At 42.1% G+C, this 24791-nt stretch overlaps 2 protein-coding genes across 2 annotated transcripts; one reads left to right on the plus strand and one right to left on the minus strand.

The window, feature by feature from the left end:
- Positions 1 to 167: 167 nt before the first annotated feature.
- Positions 168 to 10320, minus strand: LOC116056180 (cytochrome P450 2K1-like). Its single transcript, XM_035995190.1, has 9 exons — positions 9907 to 10320; positions 9599 to 9761; positions 9354 to 9503; positions 7842 to 8002; positions 7337 to 7516; positions 3750 to 3891; positions 2678 to 2862; positions 2365 to 2506; positions 168 to 832 (listed from the first exon to the last, which is right to left on the minus strand). Exons 1-9 carry the CDS (start codon positions 10111 to 10113, stop codon positions 621 to 623), a joined length of 1542 nt encoding a protein of 513 aa, XP_035851083.1. The 5' UTR covers positions 10114 to 10320; the 3' UTR covers positions 168 to 620.
- A 1597-nt stretch (positions 10321 to 11917) lies between these two features.
- On the plus strand, positions 11918 to 24773 carry LOC116056191. The gene is made up of 7 exons (XM_035995747.1): positions 11918 to 12012; positions 21817 to 22140; positions 22282 to 22569; positions 22665 to 22787; positions 22923 to 23009; positions 23108 to 23136; positions 24664 to 24773. The coding sequence occupies exons 1-7, from the start codon at positions 11952 to 11954 to the stop codon at positions 24739 to 24741; spliced, it is 990 nt and encodes a 329-aa protein (XP_035851640.1). The 5' UTR covers positions 11918 to 11951; the 3' UTR covers positions 24742 to 24773.
- The last annotated feature ends 18 nt before the right edge of the window (positions 24774 to 24791 follow it).

The following is a 24791-nucleotide window of genomic DNA, read 5'->3' on the forward strand; positions in this document are numbered from 1 at the left end:
CTTGGTTAAATGTTAAAAATGTATTTTTTGGGTGAATATTTAACCAAAACCACATTCTTTCCCTTAAAGTTAAAGTCCTTTGTGTTGCATACCCATTAACCCCAACCCCCTTCTTACGACTTTTTTTTGTGGTAAAGATAAAATGTCAAGGACTGGAAAAAAAAAACACTAACAGTTGACATTATGAACACAGCAACTATGTTTCTTTTGAGACACATTTTTCAAAAAACATGTCAGAACATACAGTCTACATTTCATTTCTAGTAGATTTGCAACAAAACGATTTGCAGCTTTGAGTTTGAAGCAGTTGGGAAGGGTGAACACCTCCAAGATTAATGCTGAGGTACTCTGTTAGAGAACTTTAGGCTGACAGAGAGTTACTGCCACAAAATGCATTCATTCATTGTTTATTGTGTACATCAAAATGTTAAGTCACATTACAAGACAGCCTTTTTTTTGTAATAGTTGTTAGATGCTTGTGTTCTGCTGGCATACACAGTAAGCAGCTAATGAAGAACGTCCAATGCTGGGACATGAGTGCTTCTAAAGCAAACAATCAACAAACGTTTTCTTAATTACATCACCGGTGTTGAACATTTTCATTACTTTTAAACTACTTTTTAAATTCTCAAGCCCTCCTCTTCCTCATGTACAGGGGCAGCACACAATTTGTGAGGTAAGGGGTCGAGGGTGAGGCGCAAATGTGGAGTCAGATCCAGTTCATCCTCTGAAACTCCAGGAGGAGGAGTGAAGCGAAAGTGCTGCAGGAGTGTGGTGAAGAAGATGAAGAGCTCCATCCTGGCCAAACTCTCTCCAGGACAAGCTCTATGACCTGCAAGAGAGTGCAAAGGAAAAGCTCCAGGTTGTTTGCCAGTAAACAAGTAATTAACAAGAAGTGATGCCTCTTGCTTGCCTTTTGTGTAGATTAAGGAAGAATAGTTTGTACTGTGGGAATAGTCTGGCTCAACGGATGTACATGGACGGTTGTGATATGTACATGGACGGTTGTGATTGATTTAAAGAAATACAAAAAAGCCAGAGCGTGTTTTACCCTATCCCAGAATAGATAGGCGGTGTGGCTAGACCATACTTCAGCGTAGACACAGTGCTGTGAAGTAGAGGACTGCATTGGGATTGGGATCCCAACACAAATCTTGCAGGAGCAGGCCGTATTAACGGGGGTTACGGGTGGGAGCTGGCGGTCCAAAAATAGACAGCAGGTAAAATATCTATTTTTCCTGCAGGAGGGAAGAAGACACAAAATGAACTGTCAATCTATTGACAGTTATCTAATGTTTGAGGTGCGGGCAGGCGGGACACACAGACTGCGGCAACAAGCGGTAATGGTCAGTGTAAAGGACCAATTTGGAGTTTTAATGTACATGCTGTTGATCTAATAAAATAAGTATGGGTTGATGAGCTTTGAAAGGTAGCTGGCAGGTGTGAACGGTAGGCAGCTGTGTTTGGGCCTACAGGATTTTATCTGAGATTTGGTCTTTCATTTATGAACTTTGAGAACTTGACGCCCGTGTCATGACGGAAGAAAGGACTATCGTATATTGTTTTGCATTCCTTGGTGACCGCAGTGAGGTACGATGTGTTTTCATTCATAGTAATTCAGAAATTGTTTGCATGTATGTATGCTCTATTTTTCTGTGTAATTAATGTTTGTCATCCTAAATGTTTGTTCACGTAATGAAGTTGTATCCGTGAAAACACGGGTGTGAAATGTTTGTTGTGTCCATGTTTTCAATACAGTTTTCACGGTGCTAAGGTGTCGATGGATTAAACGAATGTTGAACGTCATGCTGGTCTGGCAAACTAAATAAAAGACCCCTTACGCATCAGTCAAGCCTCTCTCTTTTGGACCCAAGGGCTGCTATAGTCAGAAATCCACCGGAAGCGGGCAGAAGCGGAATCAAGAAAACCGTCCCGCGCAGGGCTCTACTGTAGAGATAGGTCTGGCAATGGGAAACTACAGCGATTTTGGGAATAATGGGGATCCTAAATCAAGAAAAATGCCACGGTCTCACACGCGTAAAATTAACATCAGTGATTACTCGCCTTCCGTTGTCTTCCATTCTATGCTAGCCCACGATAATTATTCGCTTCCAGTTTTGAAACCAGTTTTGAAGCTTTGAACTTTAGTAAACTTAACAAGCAAAATCACACCCTCAACCGATAGCAAAGAAATACCTGTGGTTGATCGGGTTGACCCTGATTGGCTTGTAGTTTTAGGAAAACCAAGATGGAAGAGGCATTGATTGTCGCTGTGCCTAACCAGCAGGTATCGCCTCGACTCGCGATGGTCCCTCGCCTGCATTCACGTACACTAAGTGTGACTGTGGTCTAAAGCTCACCAACCTGCAGAAAAAGGCATGAAGGCTTCTCGCTTCACAAACTTCCCGTCTTTGTCCAGGAAGTGAGCAGGATAAAAGCTGTGTGGCCTCTCCCACTCACTCTCATCATACAGGACAGATATCAAGAGAGGAGCTACTGCGGTCCCCTGTGGACAATACAGAAATTGAAAATATTTTTTTTTGATAGGTTATTGCATTCTTTTAAACTCCTTAAAAATGGCTCACACCCAGAAAATACTTTCTACATAACAAATGTAGACAAATGTCACATTGAAATTGACTATGGAGGGCATATTATGTGTTCTATTCAGTCTGACCTTCTTAATGACGTAACCCTGAAAGGTGACATCTTGGGTAGTTCTGTGAGGAAGTGACATTGGGGCGATGTTGGCCAGTCTCTGTGTATCATGGATGACAGCGTTGGTGAAGTGCAGGTTCTTCCTGTCCTCGACCTGCACTTGACGACTTCCTATCTCCCTGCTCACCTCTTCCTGGACCTGGTCTGGAAGATGAAAAGCTTTTGTTTTAATGAAAATGATTTACTCCCATAGTTTGAGTTGGACTTAATGTTTTTCTGTGAAAGTTTTAAGCGCTTTACTTTGTATTTTTAGATACGTGGCAATTAGCATTATCTCGTTAGTATTTAGCTTAAAGCACTGCTGTGCCAAAGTAAAGTCTTAAGGATCCACTAACGTAGTTGTAGAGTTCTCAGTTGTTTTCACATATGAACTCCGGACAATGTCCGAGGAACTAGGTCCTGCCCCATTCCGGAGTTTACCCTTTACATGTGTCGCAGAACACGATCTGTGTCAGATCAGTACTCACTTATTGGAAATATTTTGTTCAGTTTAGAGCATGCAGCAGACATGACAGGATTACACGCATCACGGGGCTGGTTCATAATTTGGTCATAAACAACCAAATCTCTTGGATCTCTTGCTATTCCTTGAATTTGTATGACGATTTCGGCGTTTGCCTCATCGACAGAATTCTTCTTCACCCTCGGATGTTTGTTTTCCTTTCAGTTTTGCGTGAGTCGACAGAAACGTCATCAAACACGCCCACTCGCTTGCTGTGAGTTCTCACACTTTGAGCTCAATCGGCGATTACCCAGATTTTGTACTAGGGAGCTGGCTGGGTACAGACCGTTTGATGTTCAGTCCAACTGATTCGGACATTTCAGTTTTCACATACAGCTCCGCTGGGTAATGTCTAGGTAATTGCAGGTTTGCAGTGCATGTGTGAAAGGGGCTTTATATCAGGGCAGTTAAGCATAACAATTGTACCCTGGTTTTGTAATTATGATGGTGATTTTTATGTTGATAAAGTACAATAGCTTGGCCTGAATGTTTAATGTAAGCAGTGCACATCTACAGTATAACTCCTTACCCTGTATATTTGCATACTTGGCCATGAGCAGAAGTCCCCATCTCAGTGTAGTTGCAGATGTCTCAGTGCCAGCAGAAAACAGATTCTGAACTGTTATCATGAGGTTTTCATCGTGGAAATGACTGTTGGTAATCCCAGATTTCTGCAGGGAAAGATTTGCACATTTATTCAAACAAATCTTAAAATCTCTTTAATACTTTTTTTGTTTTTAATCTTCTGGACCTGACTCAATAGTAAAAACATACTATAAAAATGGCTTTGCATGCATTTTATTTTTTCATTGCCATTGTCACTCAACACACCTAAAAAAATGAAATTAAAAAAAGAGCAACTTTCACCGACCAACTGTCAGTGAATGTCTGAAGAAAACTGATGGAATTATTATTATTATTATTATTATTATTATTACGAGCAATGAATCACATTTTTGTTATTTTATGGGTCTTACGCATTGATTTGGAAAATTGCTCAATAGCGCCCCCCTAATTTAATGCCCCTTCATAGATGAATGAAAGTTGGTAGGTACTGTATATGTGACATTTACAGATGTACAAAAACGGCTCTTGGAGGTAAATCCTAAACCCAACCGGAAGTCAGTCATTTTTAATTAAATGTGCATTTTTCATCATTTCAAGACCTTGTACTTTTAAGAAACTCAAAAGACTTTGCTTGGATGACAGCATATGTTGCTCCAAAATCTGTATGTACCTTTCAGCATTAATGGTGCCTTCACAGATGTGCAAGTTACCCATGCCATGGGCACTAACACCCCCCCATACCATCACAGATGCTGGCTTTTATGCTTTGCGCAGATAACAATCTGGATGTTCTTTTTGCTCTTTGGCCCAGAGGACATGACGTCCTGTGGGCTTTTACTATGTACACAATCTCTTCTAACTATGTACACTAAATACACAGGTTCAACTTTGTCTGCGCAAGTTTATTCACTATCGGCAACTGTATCTAAGGAGCCCGCGCGCAGTGAACAATTCTGTAGCAGGGACATTGAGCTGTTAGCCGTTAGCATGAGGCCTTTCTACATCCCAAGGGAATTCTCACATGTTATTGTGATAGCAGTAATATCCCCTCTCTGCTAATGCTGACTCAGCTTGTGATGTCCTGCACTCTGCTACAAACAGGCTACAGACAAAACACCCACAGGCCCTCTTTCTCATCTCTGGTGACTTTAACCATGCCTCTCCATCCTCCACTCTGCCTACATTCACCCAGTATGTGACATGCCCCACAAGAGACAATAAAACACTGGATTTATTTTTTTGCCAACACCAAGAAGGCATATGATCCATCTCTTCTCCCTCCACTCCCAGACCACAACCTGATCCACCTCCTACCTGTGTACAAGGCCCTGGTCTGCAGGCAGCCAGCTGTCCCACGCCCAGTAAAGAGATGGTCTGATGAGGCTTGTGAAGCCTTGAAAGACTGCTTCAACACAACTATGTGGGATATACTCTGTGACGCTCATGGGGAGGACATTGACAGTCTCACACATTGTATAATGGACTACATCAACTTCTGTGTGAAAAATGTCATGTACCGACCAGGACTGTATGGCGTCTTCCCAACAATAAACCCTGGATTACTCCTGACATAGAGACTCTCTTAAGGAAAAAAGGAAGGTTTTTGGGTCAGGAAATAAAGAGGAGCTCAAGAATGTACAGAGGGAAGATCAGAGAGGGAAAAAACACTACAGGAGGAAGATGGAGGATCAACTGCAGCGTCAACATCAGGGAGGTCTGGAAAAGCCTTAAATCCATCTCAGGCCACAGAACTGAAACCTCAGACTGTGGGGGACACAAAGTGGTTGAATGATCTGAATATTTTCTTCAACTGATTTGATGGATCATTTACTCCTCCCCTTGTCCAGTCCTCCCTGCTACAGCGAACACCACTGTCTGCACCCCCTGGGGGTTGTCACACCTCCACCATCACTTCCCCACTCACAACCTCCAACAAACAACCCCCATCCTCCAACACACAGCCCCGCTGCCCCAACCTGTCCTTCACAATAAAACAGGTGAGGAGTGAGCTACGGAGGATCAAGGTGAGGAAAGCAGTGGGTCCTGATGGCCTCAGCTCCAGGCTTTTCAAATCCTGTGCAGATCAGCTGTGCAGGATAATTGGACACATGTTCAACCTGAGCTTGAAGCTAGGGAGGGTGCCATAGCTCTGGAAGACATCCTGCGTGGTGGGTGTTCACCTGAACAATAAACTGGACTGGACTGACAACACCACAGCACTTTACAAAAAAGGCCAGAGCAGACTGTATCTGCTGAGGAGACTCAGGTCTTTTGGGGTGCAGGAGACAGTCCTGAGGACATTTTATGACTCTATGGTGGCATCAGCCATTCTCTATGGAGTGGTCTGCTGGGGCAGTGGCATTGTGGTGGCAGACAGGAAAAGACTGGACAGGCTTATTAAGAAGGCAAGCTCTGTTCTTGATGCCCCCTTGACGCCGTGGAGGTGGTGGGAGACAGGAGGATCGTGGCTAAATTATTCTCCATGATGGATGTCTCCTCCCACCCCATGCAGGACACTCTATCAGCACTGAACAGATTCTTCAGTGACAGGCTGCTGCGACCGAGCTGCGTCATGGAGAGATACCGCAGGTCTTTCCTGGCTGCTGCTGTCAGACTATACAATCAGCACTGCTCCCAGTAGACAACATGGACAAAACACACACACCAGGACTGATGTAATAATAAATGTCACTGCAATACTGTAAATACATTTTACTATTTTACTATTTAATCTCTTTACTTTATTTATTGTTTGTTTATCTGTGTCTTGTACTTTTCCTCCTATCCCTTGCTGCTGCAACAGTGTGAATTTCCCCAATGTGGGATTAATAAAGGATTTTGAATCTTCAGCTCAAAAATGGCTGAGAATGTTGACGTTAGAGACCTCGTTCTTATCTCTGTTGGCACATACTTTCTTTGTGTTTGGACTATTAATTGGGGAATCAGGAAGAGGCAAGCGCTAGGGGTGGGTCTCGAGACCTAGTTCTATTAGGACCCGGTTACAAAATTCATAAAATTCTTAAAACATAGTTATCGTAAAATACCCTTTTCTCATCTGTTTTTGTCATTTAACAGCAATCTAATGGTGAAAGAAGTTATTATTGTTAAAAGTTATTGTTATTACATTTTTAATAAATCATTTAAATTCCCCCCCCTTTTTTCTGCTGGTCCAAAAATTGAACAGATCCGTGACTCAAAACCGTGATCTGAACCGTGACTTGTGTGATCAGTTGCACCCCTAGTTCTGTTAAGATTAAAAATTTGTTGTCTCGACTTTTTACCAAATAATAGAAAACTATCGATAATGGTATCGATAAAGACTCGGATTGTTAAGCAGTAAATCGAAAATGGTATCAATATCAATAAAAATGAACGATCCCCATCCCTAGCAAGCACAAACCATTCATTAAGTGGAGCATGTCTTTGAAGCATGAAATTAATTTGTAAATGTATACAAATGCCTGTATTTATTAGTCACATTTACATAGATCCCCACTACCTCTCAGCTTCATAGAAAAATATCAATATTGATAGATATGTTTTTCTTACCTCCAACTTTTGCTTTCGGACCAGAAAGGCGTCCACAAAGCCTCTGCACATCTGTGGATTGAGGGTCTCTTTCAAACGACTGAACAGCTGTAAGTTCTGTTTTATACTGGCAGCACCCCATCTGAGGAAGGACCTCCGGTTAGCAATCCATTTGCAGAACCGTGGGAACATGTTGTACACCTGTCAAAATATAAATATTGCCTATATGTATACATTTTCATATTGAAATTTAACATACATTATAGAGACGTCAATCAACAATAACGACCCATACATATACTGTATATATATATATATATATATATATATATATATATATATATATATATATATATATATATATATATATATGGAGAGTATATTGTCGAATGGTTTGGAGGACTTTTGACATTATATTGAGTAACTTAAATTAAACAATTTCTTCATTTCAGGTGCAATAGTTATTTATATTTTATATATATATCGCTATACTGAAATTAGAAGTTTCGCAAAAATGATAAAATACCTGTATTGAAGGGGAGCCCAAAAGTTGAAGACGTGCGCTAATGGAATCTACCAGGGATGTAAACTCTGGATCATCATATTCAAATCTGCTGCCATAAACAATGGAGCAGATATTATTACAGACTGCATATTTTATCGGTAGGGTCGTATCAAAAGCTTCACCTGTAACAAGGGAAACAGGAAAACATTTAAATCCTTGCTCACATAATTAATATTAGTTTTTTTTACAATCGCTAACATTCAGTCCAACCTGTAGTCACATTTTCAGAACTCTAAACACTATTAGCCCAACATTGATCTATTCAGGCCATACCATTAACACAATTCATGTCGTTTCCACAAAATATGCAGTCAATTAACCTCTTTCTAAAATGTTAATTTCTTCTTTACATACAAGATTACCCAATACCAAAATTATGGATTTTTCCAAACTGTTGCACACAACACGTCAAAATTGAAGACATAATGTTCAAAACCTTAAATATTTTGAAAGGAATAGTGACGCAGGTCAAGGAACTCATGTACCAATACTTCCAGGTACAGTATTTTGTCTATACAATGTCTTATTCTATCGTGAGTTTTATAATTTGTTACTCTACATGCAAACATAAGTTACAGTACTGATACTGTGTTGGATACCTCTGATAGTCATGGAGTTCGAGGCTAATCAAACCCATTTATGTATTGATTATGCATGCAAAGCTTTTCCATCCAAGGTGCATAGCGACATAAGATGTGATGTAGTATAGAACAAATGCTAAATACTGCATGGATTAGAACAGGACTGCATTTTAGTTTTTCCCCTTCTGTGCCTTTTTTGTTTCACTGTAATTGTGTATTTGACATTATTTTTACAAATTTCAAACCAAAAGCCACATAGTTTGGATTATATGTTGATCACTCACTGCAATTTCCTGTTGCTAATACAGTAAATATTTTACTTCGGTAATTCTGTCATTTTTCGACTGTACATTCTATAAAGTAAAGATGACTCATTCACTTTTACATAGTTTTTTGCCAAAAATGCACACATTTCACCCTCAAGCCGAAAATATAATGTGGTTTAAAGTAAAAAGAAAGTTAATTACAAAAATCAATGGATTTCACATTGTAACTATTGTATGCAGGTAGAACTGAAACATGAAAAGTAATGCAGTTTTTTGTAATGTCATCAACTGTAAACTGTATTTAGAAAGGCGTGCTATGATTGACTGAGCTGTTCCTCTTGGGGGGGGAAATGTGCTAGTGTTTTGACCGAATGATTTGATTTTCAGTCAGGTTTGTCATGTTTTGATAGCGTTAGTGTATGAAGAGAACGTTTTCTTGCATTTTGGTGTTGGAGTTGGTATTTAATTAACAAAATGTGGTTTTGAGCAGAAAATGCACTATTTGGCTAATTGTGTGAAGTAGCTGGGTTGCTGTGTTAAGAGTTTTGAAAAAGTATCTTAAGTAGGCTATAGGTAAATGCTTGTTAGCATTTGAAAAAAAACTGTAATAAGGTATTTAGACCGACCTTTGAATTTCTTGAGCACTCCAATGAGGTTGTTACATTCCTCAATGATTTTGTCCTCACTCGCCTTCCTGCCCATCCCAAAGTCTCTCAGGTTAGTCAAAGCAAAGCGCCTCATCTCTTTCCACGAATCACCATTGGACCATAAAATACCTGAGTGGTTCAACAGAATATGTTAAATACACAATGGAGGGTTGAACAAAATAAGACAGTGTTTAAGAAAATATATTTTTTTCTTCTTTCCTTACCATGTCCTTTTTCATATTCATGCATAATTGGTAATGGATCTCTTTCTCCAAACTCTTCAGCGTGATTGACAAGTGCCTCCTTCACAGTCTTGTACCCAGTCAGAACCACCACTTTCTTTGGTCCCAAATAGACAGTGAACACTGATCCATATTTCTTGGAAAGCTGAGAACAGAATCATAATGTCACGACACGTTCGGATGTAAGACACACACAGGAGAGCAAAAACAAGATGAGAAACCTACCGGAGGAGCAGAAACAACAAACTACCTAACAAGAAAGCCAAGCTACTACTACAGCACTTTCTCACCTTCAGTAATGTGTGGTAGGGTCTCTTGAGGTCAAGCTGTAGCAGGTTCCCGAGTACTGGAAGCGGTCTTGGTCCTGGAGGTTCCTTTCCCTCCTTCTGGGAGCTGAAGCTGGAGGAGGAGACGAGGTAGACGAGCAGCAGGACCAGCAGAGCCCCCAACAGGGAGATAGAGCTGGAGGACTGGAGAAAGAGATCTAATATCCCCATGACTTTAAAAACGTGTCCTAAAATTCCTACTTCACAGACAAAATATGTTTCCTTCTGTAGCCTTTACTTTTGGGAGTGTTCTGTAAAGAGGGATGCCAAAACTAACCATAAGTAAACCGAAGTAATCGCCCCACTTCCTGCTGTACTGTGATTGCTGCTTCCTTGTGGGAGTGAAATTAAATAAGTAGAAAGAAATGCTGCTGCTTTTGGCGCTGAATGTTTGAGTGTGATGTCCTTTTGTAGGTGAAGGTAAGGGAAACAGCCCAGCCCAAAAGAAAGGGAAAAGTTCACCAACAGAATTTCAGTCACCCAGACAGGTGACCCAGTTCAGTTTCTATGCACCACATCTGGAACAAACTCTAGAAAACTGCAGGTCTGCTGCAACTCTGTTCTTTTAAGTCAACGCTAAAGACTTTTCTTTTTTAAATCAAGTAATTGCCAATTCTTCTTGCACTGTAACTTTTATTCTTATTTTATTTCCGTTTTATTCTAGATCAGCTACATGTTTTTCAGTGTTTTAACTGCTTTTTATTGTTTAATAATAAAAAGCTTTTTTGTGGTTTTGGTCCTGGAGGTTCCTTCCTGTCCTCCTTGGAGCTGAGGAGGAGACGAGGTAGAAGAGTAGCAGGACCACTAGACCCCCCAACAGGGAGATAGAGCTGGTGGACTGGAGAAACAGCTCTAATATGAAAAAAAAAGTGTCCTGAATTTGATACTGCACTGACAAAGTAGGTGTCCTTCTGGAGCTTTTAACTTTGGAAGTGTTTGAGTAAAGAGGGACCTCTTTTAAGGCTTCAAGTGGAGAATGGGTACACCCCGAGGCAGGGACAAACTATTTTTTTTTTAGTTGGGTACAGATGTAGAGAATAGTTTTTATGTTTTTATAATTTACCATAAAGGAGGATTTGTGTGTGTGTGGTTTGAATGTTTTACTGTAAAGAAGGATTTGATGTTTTGCTTGCTGTTGTCTCAATTACATAATTATTACAGTGTTTGAAAGAACTTCTTAAGAACCTACAGTAACATAAAGAATTACCAAAACCCCCTCTACTTTTCTCCCCTGCCTATCTCCATAGGACCGTTCACTGACAACTATAAGGTTTATTCTAAGACTGCTGATAATTACTGTTGTGGATGGATCAGTAATCTACTGTTTAATGTGGATGAGAGGGTTAACTGAATGGCTAAAATGTAAAAGTTAAAATATCTTTGGCTGTATGAATTTAGAAAAAAAAAGTATGTAGGCTGAGCGTCCAGCAACTTAAATTTAGCAACTTACGAAAGTAAGTGTGAGTCACAAAGAGGAAGTGACACATTGCTCATCCCAGGAAGAAGCACACAACCTGTTTAACCCCCTCCCCTCCGGCAAGAGGCTGCACAGCCTTAATGCTAGGACCCCAAGGCTAAAGCACAGCTTCTACCTAGAGGTGGTCTTGTGAACTCAAGGACTGTCAATTACACTGTCTACTGTGTGCTGCTGCCATCCCTTTTACCTAAAGAACTGTATGCATTTTATTGAACTGTATGCACTTTACCTTATGGACCGCTGATGCACTTTATGGACTGCTGATGCCCTGAAATACTTGTCACTTTGATTGTTTTTAAAGAACTGCTTTTATTTCTTATCCTATTTATTCTATATTTAAACCTTATTTTTTTAATTATAGGCTAATTAATTACTGCCACTGTCATATTGCTGGTCCTGAGAGCAAATTTCGTTTTCTGTGTGTCCAACATGCTGAATGACAATAAAATTAAATTGAAAAAATTGAACTGAAAGATTCTTCTTTTCTCAGTTCAGAGACTGTGACAGTGAAAAGCTGAGAAAAAGCCTCAAGATGGTTGAATTCAGATGGATTAAAGTGTTTTTATTTCTAATAAAGATGCTTCAGTTTACAGGTAAGAGTATAAATATAAAATATAGAAATACCAGAAACAAAATGCTACAATTTTGCATACAGTGACTTTTATTTAAAGGAGACTCATTTTCAGGTTTATACTTGTATTTTGGGTTTCTACTAGAACATGTTTACATGCTTTAATATTTAAAAAAAAAAACACGTTATTTTACTCCTACTGTCTGTCTGAATATACCTGTATTCACTATCTGTCTATAATGCTCTGTTTTAGCGCCTGTCTCTTTAAGCCCCTCTCCCCAAAAAAACCCAGTCTGCTCTGATTGGCTTGTGAAAGTAGTTCTCAAGCCGTGGGTGGAGGTACTCAGATGGTGGCCGATGTATTGTAATGAGTCTGCTTGTGATATATGAAGGGGACTTAAATCTGAATGCTTTGTTAAATCCCATGTTTTCTGATGGAGGCAGCCCACAAACAACTGACTGGGTCATCTTATTTCACAGTTTGTGGGTCAGTAGGCACTCCAGATACCCAAATGTTTGTGAACAAGCACTGAAAAAGTGAGTTTAAGACAGCAGAATTTTGTGAAATTTGTAAACAAGGGATGAAACACATTTGAAAACTCAACTCGTCCTTCGGGTCTCCGCGACCCTTCCTTTATTTCATTTTGTCAACTACCCTCGCCTCGTCCTATGGGTCACGGCTTGTTTATTTGATTGTTTTTCTGCATTCAGCCTGTTTGTCACACGGCAAATAGAAAGCGTACTGGCCATCACAAACCTTGAAGCCCGAAAGAAATACGGCGACGAGTGGACAAGCGATGGACACCACGGACCTGCGCGCCTACTTCAGGCTGCTAATCCTCTCAGGGGTGTACAGGTCCCAAAACGAGACCTTGGAGAGCCTGTGGGACGAGGAGAGCGGAAGGACGATTTTCCGCACCACAATGCTGATCAAACGGTTCCACGCGTACTCGAGACTGCTGCAATTCGACGACCGCGAGTCGAGACCCACTAGACGAGCCTCGGACAAACTGGCGGCCATACGAGACGTGTGGGACGCGTGGGCCTCTACAACCTGGGCCCCGACATGACCACGGATGAGCAACTGGTCCCCTTTCATGGTTGTTATTCATTTGTTCTTACTGTTGTTTAATTGTTGTCTTTTATTGTTTTATTATGTTATTGTTTTTTTTCTTCTATTTTTACTTATTAAGTAATTTCCCCCCAATGCACTTGGGTTTATTCTTATTTTTTTTAAAAACAAGGTTGACGCCCCTTCCGCCAGTACATGCCCAGCAAGCCTGCGAGGTACGGTATCAAGTCAATGGTCGCCTGCGACGGCGAGGCCAGCTACGCATGGAGGATGCAGGTCTACACGGGGAAGCCCGTCACCAGACGTGACGCTAGACGTGACCGAGGGGCTGAGAGGCCGCAACGTGACGTGCAACAACTTCTTCACCTCCTACGAACAGACCCAGTTCCTCCTCGAGAGGGACCTCACCGTCGTCGGCACGATGCGGAAAAACAAGCCCGAGCTGCCAACCACGTTGCTCGCGACCAAGGGGAGGGAGGTCTTCTCGTCCAACTTCGCCTTCATGCTCAACACCGCTCTGGTGTCTTACATCTCGAAGAGAAACAAGACCGTGCTGCTGCTGAGCACGCTGCACACCAAGGACGCGCGAGTCAGCGACAGCAGGGACGTGAAACCAGAAATCATCCTCCCCTACAACCACACCAACGGAGGCGTGGACAACCTAGACAAGGTCATGTACAGCTGCAGGAGGAAAACCGCGCGCTGGCCCCTCGCCGTCTTCCACAACATCCTCGACGTGTCCGCCTACGACGCCTGCGTGATATGGAGAGAGCTCAGGCCCGAGTGGATGCGCTGCAAGCTGAACAGGAGGAGGGCGTTCCTCGAGCAGCTGGGAAGGGCGCTCGTGACTCTACTCTTTGAAAGAAGGGAGCGTCTCCCTCGCACGGAAGCGCTCGTCAAAGCTGTTATGATGAGGTCCGCCGCTACCGGTGCCGATCGGCGAGCCGAAGAGGATGACTACAAGGATGCGGAACCGGCCGCATCGAGAGTGCCTGGCAAGAGGAAGAGGTGTCAGCTCTGTCCAAAGAATAAGGACTGCAAAACACACACCGTGTGCTGTGGCTGCAAGAGATACATCTGCGGGAGCTGTACATGGGCCTACTGTCCGGAACGTGTGAGACCGTAGCCTCTTCGCTTGGATGACAGCATGCACACGCTCACAGAAACACACACTAACTCCACTACAGTAAAAAAGAAAAAAAAAAGCCAATATGGACAGCATCATGCGTTTTATTCATATTAGATGTCTGCATCATCACAACAAATGAATGTTGCGTTTCCATTGCTTTCATCTCCATTACTTTCTACAGTGTTTTCACCAGACTGAAATCCATTCTGTTTTTGAATGTGTGGCTAATCGTTTTGCCAGCAGCCAGTCTTAGCATTTCAACAAAGTGCTGTGTGTCCACAGTGTTTGCAGACTGTAGTTACAGTTTTGCCTGAGGCCTCTTGGTGGAGCAACAATTAAGTTTTAGTTTGCAGGGGAAACGGCCTCTAACATGTTCCATTTGAGCTTCAACTTTACTCTGCAAACAAAAGTGTATTGGGAGTTGCACCCTTCTCAGTGTCCTGCTTGGAAACTTGTCCCTCATCGGGATTATGTCAACCTGGAATTGCCTCCAGCCTGAAAATAAACAACAAGAACTTTGCTATCAAAATGTGCAAAGGTAAAGGGAAAAACATGCAGTTGTTGCATCCATTTTGAGGCCCCCCCTGTCAGAAGAAACAATGTCTATTCTAACGAGCTTGACCATGGCTGATAGTCCGCCAGCGGTTGATAGTCCGTCCACGGCTCATAGTCCGCCAGCGACTGATCGTCCGTCCACGGCTGATAGTCCACCAAGGGGCTGTTTATCCGAGCAGTGCTAATGCATCAGACTGAAGGATGTGGCCTTGAATGTGGCTGTGGCCTCTAATGTGGAAATGTTGAAAGTTGATTTTCACTCCTCTCTCAACAAGAGTCTCAGGAAATGAAAGAAGCTGCTGCATTGAGGAGTGCACGCTTCAACAAGGAAACCCACCTACACATGCACACATACATACACGCAAACACTAGGGCTCAGGTTTTTCTGGGACTTGCTTACACACCATGTGCCATGTGTCTGGCTGTCTTCCCTGCCAACAGCACACAACACACACAAGCACACACACTAATGTAGCCTGGAGGCAGCTTTAGCATGCACAAACGCATGCAAACTTTACGCACAGTGACACTATTATCCCCTGGCCTTGGATGCCAAAATGAGTACAAGGGAAAATGTGTGTGTGTGTGTGTGTGTGTGTGTGTGTGTGTGTGTGTGTGTCTGTCTGTCTAATGTGCAAATGTTGAGAGTTGATTTTCAAGCCCTCTCTCAACAAGAGTCTCAGGAGATGAAAAATGGTGCTGCAGTGAGGAGCGCACGCTTCAACAAGGAAACCCACTTACACACGCACACATTCATACACGCAAACACTAGGGCTCAGGTGTTTATGGGACTTGCTTACACACTTACCATGTATTTGGATGACTTCACATGAATCAATACTCGCTGTAAAGAAGGATATGGGTGTTATAATGACAATATTTATAATAGATATTATTATTATTATTATAAATAGTGTTTTAGGTAAACAAGAAGGAATGCTCTGAGTATAGTTTGACCTGAGTATGCAATACTCAGGTCAAAGGTCATTTCAGCCTGTCAACATGTTTATCTCTGAGCTCTCTTCACACATTAGCCACAGTTTCCACTAATTCCCTCTGAAGGAATCAAATTACAATCAGAGCTGTTGACCAGTGAGACCAATCAGCACGGTCCTCAGACACTGGCTGATAATGACCTCCCATCAGACAACTCTGTGACAACTTGGAGACGGACAGACACGCACTAGAAAATATTAGTTTTACAGATTGATTATAAAAAACTAAATTAAAAAAATGATGTATTATTTTAGATAAACTACCCAGCATTCAATTATATAAATGAATCACTGTGTGTATTGTCTTGTCAGTTCACACACACACACACACACACACACACACACACACACACACACACACACACACACACACACACACACGCACCCCACTCTCACAAGGGTTAAAGGCGACACAAGGGTTAAAGGTGACACAAGGGTTAAAGGCGACACAAGGGTTAAAGGTGCAATGTAATACTGACAGCTAGTGTTTAAAATAGTTACTGCAGTACAAATTCAAAGTACTGGAGAGAGTCGTCTCCTCTAGAGTCCGGATCGGGCCGAATTTTTCTGTCCGAGCCCGACCCGAGCCTGACACAGTTCAAATCTCATTTTGTTCTCATACTAATGACACATGTACGTTTGTTTGTGTGGAAAGCTTTTATTAAGCAACTGGAAGGCATTCGGAAATGTCAACAGATGAGGCATCAGCACACACGGGGCAACAAGCGCACGTTAATAAGCTGTTAAAATGTTCAATGTGTTAACTTTTCCTGATTGCTTCTTTTCCGACCGTGGTCAGAAAACCAGGGGAGACTCGTTAACTCCATGTTATAACGTCAGGGTTAATATCCTGTTTCTGGTGAACAGATGCATGAACTTGGTTTTCAGTCTGGGATTTATTTCGGACACCGCACACACTGTGTACAAAACTTTTCCACCAACTCTGCTCCGGTCGCATCTACATGTCTGCTTCCTCTTTCTCTATCTCTCTTCTGCCCACTTTACACACGCACTGAGCTCTCTTAAAGGAGCCGCAGCACCATTTTACAACAGATGCCTTATCGTGCTGATGTGACCGAGCCCGACCCGAACCCGACCATAATTTCTAAATATCTGTCCGAACCCGGCCCGGCACGTCGGGACCCGTCGGGACCCGTCGGGCTCGGTTTGGGTATCAATCCCTTAATCTCCTCCGCCCCCTCCTCCCCAGACTCGAAGTTCACGGAGGTTGCCAGTCTGAGACCGCAGCATCCATTGCTAGACATAGCAAGACATTACTTCACAGCACAGCGGAGTAGCTAACATTAGATGCTGGCTATATTGACAGGCATAAAAGCCTGTGCTCACGCAGAGCTCTGTACCCAACTGACAGACACACTTTTTCGGCTTAGAATTGCGGTAGGAACCGCTTAAAACATAACTACCTCGCTGTCCTCTCCACCCGACGGACAGACACACTTCATCGGCTTAGAATTACAGTAGGAACCGCTAAAAACACAACAACCTCGCTGTCCTCTCCACCCAACTGAACACACTTTATTGTCTTAGAATTACGGCAACAATCGCTGAGCTCACTGCAAACTCACGGTCCTCTCTTTCCGTGGCCCGCTTGCCTGGTCCTCCGGTAATGTTAGCAGTTAGCAGGGTTAGCATGCTAGCGTTAGCCAGGATCTGTCGGGTTCACTTTACTAGCTGTGTCTCAATTGTTTTTGCGAGTAAACAACTTGGGTACTCTAGCTATGTAATTCAATGTGAGTACACAAATGTTGCAATGACATAAAATGCCCGTCCCTTGTAGCCGTGAAAAATTAGCCTGAAGCTAATGCTTACCTGTTCAGGAGGAAATTAGCCAGCTCGGCGTCCTTTTAGGCTCTAAGCTGTCTCCATCTTTCAAATACATTTCCAATATTTATCCGGGGTTTGTTACGTCTCTGGTCACGCAACTGTTAGAAACATGCCTTTTTTTTAAGGTTGGGTAGAATCTATCTCCGTTGATCCTGTTCGTTTGTTTGCTGCTTTCATGGCTGTACTAACGTTACAGCTGTAGCGCGCTGGGTTTACGTTTTTACAGGTAACGTTATAGCTGGCAACCCGGCCTGGCTGTCAAACTGAGCAGTTGATAACAACACACAGGGAAAACACAAACAGACATTCCGTCACGGAAAAGAACTTTCAAAAGGAAGTTTTTTTAGCATTGATGTCAGAAAAGATAGTTTTTCAACTTAGCATGTTTCCTTAATATCTGATGATGCACTGGGGTCATTTTTGGATTTATTATAGTAAATATATTAAATATTGGACTTTTAATTTTTTTATTTATCTCGAACAATCAACAATGTTGCAAAAGAAAACAAAACAAAACATTTAAAACCACAAAAACACAATCAGAATTTACAAAAAAAAAAAAAAAAAAAGGATTTGTTCGAGAAGGAGCAGGCGGAAGCAAATAACTTAGAAAAAGATTGTGGTTTTGGTTCAAATCCGTACATTTCATACGTTACTTCACTTACTGTTACACACCTGATGCAGAACGTGACGTAGTTTTGTTTGTTCCGTAAAGTAAAAAGAAATCGCCGTTTACGTTTCTTTTCAAACTGGACACAAACCCCGGTCTCCTACCTCCTTACACAGAGTTTGGAGCTCTTCTTCGTCAACTTACTTTCTTATTTGGTCCCGTTATAATGACTACAGCCACCAGAGGGCCCCGCCAACAATACAATGTAAATATATATCGTAAATGTTGCTTGAACAAACGACTTGCTGGGATATTTTTCAGAGGACAGTCTCATCTACAACTATCCTCACACCAACTGTCAGTATAAAAGCATATTCGTATTTCAGTTTTTCATTTTCCATTTCATTTCATTTCAACAGCAGTGAATAAACAATATTCCCCCAGCTTTGTTGTCAGAGTTGTTGATGAAGTCACTTTGCCTTGTGAAAATGGGAGACATGATCAGGACAAATGTAACGGTACATACTGGATCTTCAGTGATTCAGGAAGCACGTTATCGTTATTGCTGGTGGACCGTGGGAAGATTGTTGAAAACGCCAAAGCTAAATCAGACAGACTGAGTGTTACAGATAACTGTTCTCTGGTTATAAAGAAAGTCACAGTTGATGATGGAGATATAAGATACACAGATATGCAGAAATCCCACTCTGAGTGCTCAGTTAATTTGACATTTCCGACTACTCCTCTCAAACTGAAGCCAAAGTATCACGAGTTGTTCAAGTGTGAAGTGACAGATGCTGTGACTCAAAAAGTGCAGCTGTTTCCCTTTAGCCCTCAGTCCTTGGGTGCGAAACCAGGTGAGATTATAATCACTTTAATCTGACATAACTCACAATCTACTATTTTATCTTCATAGATTAACCATGATATCCTTTCTATTTACTTACTGCAGATGATGAACCTGAAATCTTCTTTCTCACCACACAGTTCACTTGATTTTGTCATTTGTCAGTTTGTTGTATGTTTTTCTAGATTTTGTAGACTAAACTTGAAAAAGCTGTGAGTTTTAATCGAGTCAGTAACTGTCTTCTCTTTATTGTTACTGATAATATCGTCTATATCCTTGACGTTCCACTTTCGGGATTGCTCCGGTGCCGCAGGAAATTCCTCCGGATTCATATATTTTCTGTTTCCTTCCGCTTTCTTTTTTTTGTTGTAATTTTAAACTCCGGTGGATTAGTGAGGACTATGGTTAACTGCTCCTCAGATCTCTGCAGCGTAAATCCAGACAGCTAGCTAGACTATCTGTCCAAGCTGAGTTTTCTGTTGCACGACTATTTTGCAGCGGCTGTGTTACGAGTTTAGCGCCGCCCATGACGATTGTGGTTGGTTTAAAGAAATGCCATTAAACCAGAGCATGTTATCCCCCCGTCCCCGATTGCTATGTGGAGTAGCCAGACCCTCCTTCAGGGCGCTTTGGAGGAGGGTCTGGCAAAGCAAGACTACTGATAATATAATGCAGTTTGGTAATAAAAGTTGTAAATATGTATTAATTGTATGTTTTTGGAACCAAAAACAAGTTTCTACATAAAGTTTCTGTCATAGACATGAATGTGAAGCATTTTTATAAAATATATTATGTTCTGTCAGATTACAAAAAGTGTTGGTTCTTGGGCCTCTCCTTTTTAATCTCTAAATGCACAACAAATGTTCAGACATTTAAGGAAATCAAAAGCTGAAAGAGAGATACTGATATGCTCCTCTTACAAACATTCAGCAACTTGCAAAAGATAGATTTTAAGGAAGTAACACGTCACTCATCACAGGAAGTAGATTCTTTATTTTTAACATGCATCCGTTCAGTGTCTCTGACAGATGACAGCTGAGAAAGGGACAGAAAGAGAGAGACGCACAATGGCTGAATTCAAATGGATTAAAATGTCTTTATTTGGGATACTGCTTCAGTTTACAGGTAAGAATACATACATACACAAATACCAGAAACATTACAAAATATAACTATAAATATTAGAAATGATAAGTTATTATACAAAGTGCATTTTATTTAGACACACAAGAAAAAGTTTAAGAGAGAGTTTAAGACAGCAGAATTTTGTGAAATTTGGAAACAAAGGATGAAACACATTCGCAAACTCAAAATGCATCTAAAACAACAAGTTCTCCTAACCATTCCACTACATATGTCGTTTTATTCCTACCCTCTAAAAACGACCCATCGGAGCATTTCATGAATTGGTGTCCCTAGCTGTGGCAGGAAATAGGACCCACAGGAGCTTTTTCTGTCCTCGTGTCTAAACGTTACGGTTGCAGTTTTAAAAAAACATCACTACTATTGTGAAACTGTCATAGTTTGGTTAGATTTAGGCACAAAAACTACTTAGTTAAGTTTAGAAAAATATTGTGGTTTTGGTTCAAATCCGTACATTTGTTACGTTACTTCACTTATGGTTAGGCAACTGATGCAGAACGTGACGTAGTTTTGTTTGTTCCGTAAAGTAAAAAAAAAAAAGCCGTTTACGTTTCTTTTCAAACTGGACATGAACCCCGGTCTCCTACCTCCTTAGCCAGAGTTTGGAGTGTTACAATGAACAGATAGGACTCAAATGCAAGACTCAAAAAAGGTAACAATTTTATTTAAACAAAGACTAGAGCCAAATCTGGCGAGGAACTCAAGGGCAGAAACTAGGAGGGTGAGGGACTTAAGGGGAAAACCTAGGAGGGTGAGGGACTCAAGGGCGGAAACTAGGAAGACGAGGGACTCAAGGGAAAAAACCTAGGAAGGAGAGGGACTCAAGGGCGGAAACTAGGATGACTCAGGGGAGCGCGGGGAAACCAGGGCCGAAGGTCCGAGGAGGAGGCACTGGAGAAGGGAAGCAGAGGACTGAAGACGGGCTGGCTGGACACGGAGATGGAGGTTGGGTGAAGCAGGGTGCTGTGGGAGGAGGACTGGATGGAGAGGCCAGCTGACTGGATTTGGAGACTTGGAGGCGGTCACTGCAAAACGAACACAAAAAGGGTAAGACAGGAAAACACACAGGGAAAGGTAAGTGCAGAAGGATTTTGTTAGATAACGTATGCGAGCGTCACCGATGCAGCAGAGACAACGATTCAGCGGAGATGGTCTGTTGAGCCGGGGTTGAAGTACTGTGCTTAATTGTAGATGGCTGGCAGGTGTGCGGGGCGGGAGAGCGGTGATGGTGATTGCAGCAGGTGTGTCTCGTCAGCTGGCAGGCAGTAGACAGGAGGGGAGGAGGGAAAGCAAAAGAGACACAGGGAGAGAGACAGAGCCGACAGGAAAAAAAAACCAACAGCTAAGGGAAATAAACAAAAACTCACAGCCAGCCGACTCCAACCATCACATGGAGCTCTTCTTCGTCAACTTACTTTCTTATTTGCTCCCGTTATAATGACTACGGCCACTAAAGGGCGCCGCCAACAATACAACGTAAATATATGTCGTAAATGCTGCTTGAGCAAACAAATTGCTGGGATATTTTTCAGAGGACAGTCTCATCTACAACTACACTCACACCAACTGTCAGTGTCAAAGCATATTCGTATTTCAGTTTTTCATTTTCCATTTCATTTCATTTCAACAGCAGTGAATGGACAATCTTCCCCCAGCTTTGTTGTCAGAGTTGGAGATGAAGTCACTTTGCCTTGTGAAAATGGGAGATATGATCAGGACAAATGTAACGGTACATACTGGATCTTCAGTGATTCAGAAAGCACGTTATCGTTATTGCTGGTGGACCGTGGGAAGATTTTTGAAAACGCCAAAGCTAAATCAGACAGACTGAGTGTTACAGAGAACTGTTCTCTGGTTATAAAGAAAGTCACAGTTGATGATGTCGGCCTTTACACCTGCAGACAGTTGAAATCGGAACGGGAAGATGCTCACGTTTACCTGTCTGTTATCCACAGTGAGTATTTATATCATGATGTAACTGCTCAAACTGTCTTGTTAAAACAATATACTGAAACAATACAATAATTATGATTGCAATGATGAAGTTAATTTAACTTTTATTCTCTTTCTCTCACAATATCTCCATCTTCACCAGTGACTGAACAGAAGGACACTGATGAGGTGACGTTACAATGCTCTGTGTTGACATATGAATGGTGTAGACACACAGTGGAGTGGCAGTATGAGGGGAAAGATGGAGATATAAGATACACAGATATGCAGAAATCCCACTCTGAGTGCTCAGTTAATTTGACATTTCCGACTATTCCTCTCAAACTGAAGCCAAAGTATCATGAGTTGTTCAAGTGTGAAGTGACAGATGATGTGACTCAAAAAGTGCAGCTGTTTACCTTCAGCCCTCAGTCCTTGGGTGCGAAACCAGGTGAGATTATAATCACTTTAATCTGACATAACTCACAATCTACAATTTTATCTTCATAGATTAACCATGGTATCCTTTCTATTTACTTACTGCAGATGATGAACCTGAAATATTCTTTCTCACCACACAGTTTGTTTGCTTTTGTCATCTCATTTGTCCAGGTGATCAGACCAACAAAACAGAGCCTGATATCAGTGATACTTCAACAACACCACAAGGTAGCGACTCGAAATCTTCTCCTTGTCTCGGGAAGTATGAATGTCAAACCAACACATGGCTTTAAATGGAGAATACTCGTGTAAGGAAAAGAACAAAGTATAAAATATATTTAATATCTTTATTCTAATCTCCAGGTTGGTTGAGGTTCAGCATTGTGTCTGTGGGTTTAACAGTACTCATAATAACTGTTGTGGCGGTCTATATATGGACAAGAGCCAAAGGTGAGAACATTCACAGATTTCATTTTTATAAACAAGAACATTTTAAAACGTGGTTTCCAGTGTGGAAACTAAAGTCGGCTCTTTTTTGTCTTTTTAAGGGAACAAAACCCAGATGGATGTCAATGCTGTGAGTTTAGAAACTGAATAATCAAACGCTTGTGTTCAGGCTGTTCTCACCAACCATTCGTGCATATAGCTACAAAAAGTAATGCACTGTAATTCGTCATCACATACGCGAGCTGTGTCTCCCGACAGTTGTAAACGGGCTACAACTGTGGTTTGTAGACGGGCTTCCTTGTCCTCTCGTATTCTCTCTGTGTCAGAGTTTTCCAGCTGGCCGCTGCTCTCCCCGTGCTGCCGTGGCTCTTTTTGTTTTGTTGCGTCTGCTCTGAGCGCTGACACAATTACCCTCTTTCACATACACATAAGCACTGAGCTATTCCTTAAAGGAGCTTCCCCGGTCTTATAACACGATGATAGCCTGCCAGAGCTTCCTGTATTTGGTCTGAAAGTCCGAACCATCCAAAAAATGCTTTCACACCAGAACCAAACCGGACCATGGTTCAGTTTGATCCGGAGCGAGACTATCTCTTTTGGTTGGACCAAATTTTGGCCGTTTGGTCTGGACTGGGGTCCAGGGGAGGTTTCACACCTGTAATTTTGTCGCCGTGCTTTCGTAGGATATCACACAAATTGTTGTGCGTACGTTTTCGTACAATATCAAACAAACCTGTTCATGAGAATGCGTTGTTGTGTTTGTGGTATTTCACTGTTTATCATAAGAATAATTAGTACTGACTGTATTGTTTTAAGGGCCTGTTTACACAAATACGCTCGCGGGTGAAAACGACAAAATATTTTATCAGATGTGCCTTTAGTTTAGACGGCGACGGCGTTTTAGGGGTTTAAAAACGCAAAAAAGTGAAACCACCCTCCAGAGTGGAAATCTTAAAAACGCTCCACCGACGCGTTCCGTCTAAAGGGTAAAACTGCACTGTGTGTGTGTGTGTGTGTGTGTGTGTGTGTGTGTGTGTGCATGTGTGTGTGTGTATGTGTCGTGTTTGTGCGCCGCATGTGTGTGTGTGTGTCCACCACGTGTGGGTGTGCGCGCTCTGCGTGTGTGCGCCGCATGTGTGTGTGCCGTGTGTGCGCTGCATGTGTGTGTGTGTGTGTGTGTGTGTGTGTGTGTGTGTGCACCGCATGTGTGTGTGTGCCGTGTGTGTGCGCCGCATGTGTGTGTCTGTGTGTGTGTGTGTCTGTGTGTGCCGTGTGTGCGCGCCGCATATGTGTGTGTGCCGCGTGTGTGTCTGTGTGTGCATCGTTTGTCCAGACAAAATTGTCGGCTTTTGTTGTTCGCTTGGCGCTACTAGGGAGAGGAGAGGGAGACAAGTAGAAGGAAGGTTCTACGCAGGCGCGCGGGCTTGATGGATCACATTTCACACACTTTTGCCTCACCATATGCACGCAGGTTTCCCCCCCACAACGCTCTTCTAAACGTGGAATAAAAAGTGAGAACATAACGCCACTTTTGCATTTTCTCTTCAGATCGTTTCCGTCTAAACATAGCCTGAGTCTAAGTGGCTGCAGCAACAAAGGAGATGTATTTGTTCCATTTGATCTCAGAATCTCCAGTGTGTTGTGTTGTTTTTCACAGGAGCATCATGATGAAGATGAAGGTACAGTGACCTATGAAAACGTTGGAGAACCTTCTGTTTCTATCAGACTCCACTGATCAACAACTTCAACATCAACTCACCAGAAAAATGTATATAATATCCACTA

Source organism: Sander lucioperca, chromosome 19 (genome assembly GCF_008315115.2).
Source record: "Sander lucioperca isolate FBNREF2018 chromosome 19, SLUC_FBN_1.2, whole genome shotgun sequence".
Classification (NCBI taxonomy): domain Eukaryota; kingdom Metazoa; phylum Chordata; class Actinopteri; order Perciformes; family Percidae; genus Sander; species Sander lucioperca.

Bases quoted from the DNA above. Each gene is read 5' to 3' on its own strand.
- LOC116056191 (XM_035995747.1), top strand. From the start codon at position 11,952: ATGGTTGAATTCAGATGGATTAAAGTGTTTTTATTTCTAATAAAGATG. The intron at 22,570-22,664 runs GTGAGATTATAA...TACTTACTGCAG, and splicing joins GTCCTTGGGTGCGAAACCAG to ATGATGAACCTGAAATATTC. The intron at 23,137-24,663 runs GTGAGTTTAGAA...TGTTTTTCACAG, and splicing joins CCCAGATGGATGTCAATGCT to GAGCATCATGATGAAGATGA.
- LOC116056180 (XM_035995190.1), bottom strand. From the start codon at position 10,113: ATGGGGATATTAGATCTCTTTCTCCAGTCCTCCAGCTCTATCTCCCTG. The intron at 9,762-9,906 runs GTGAGAAAGTGC...TTCTGTTCTCAG, and splicing joins CCTACCACACATTACTGAAG to CTTTCCAAGAAATATGGATC. The intron at 3,892-7,336 runs GTAAGAAAAACA...CTTTCCCTGCAG, and splicing joins TCCGAAAGCAAAAGTTGGAG to AAATCTGGGATTACCAACAG.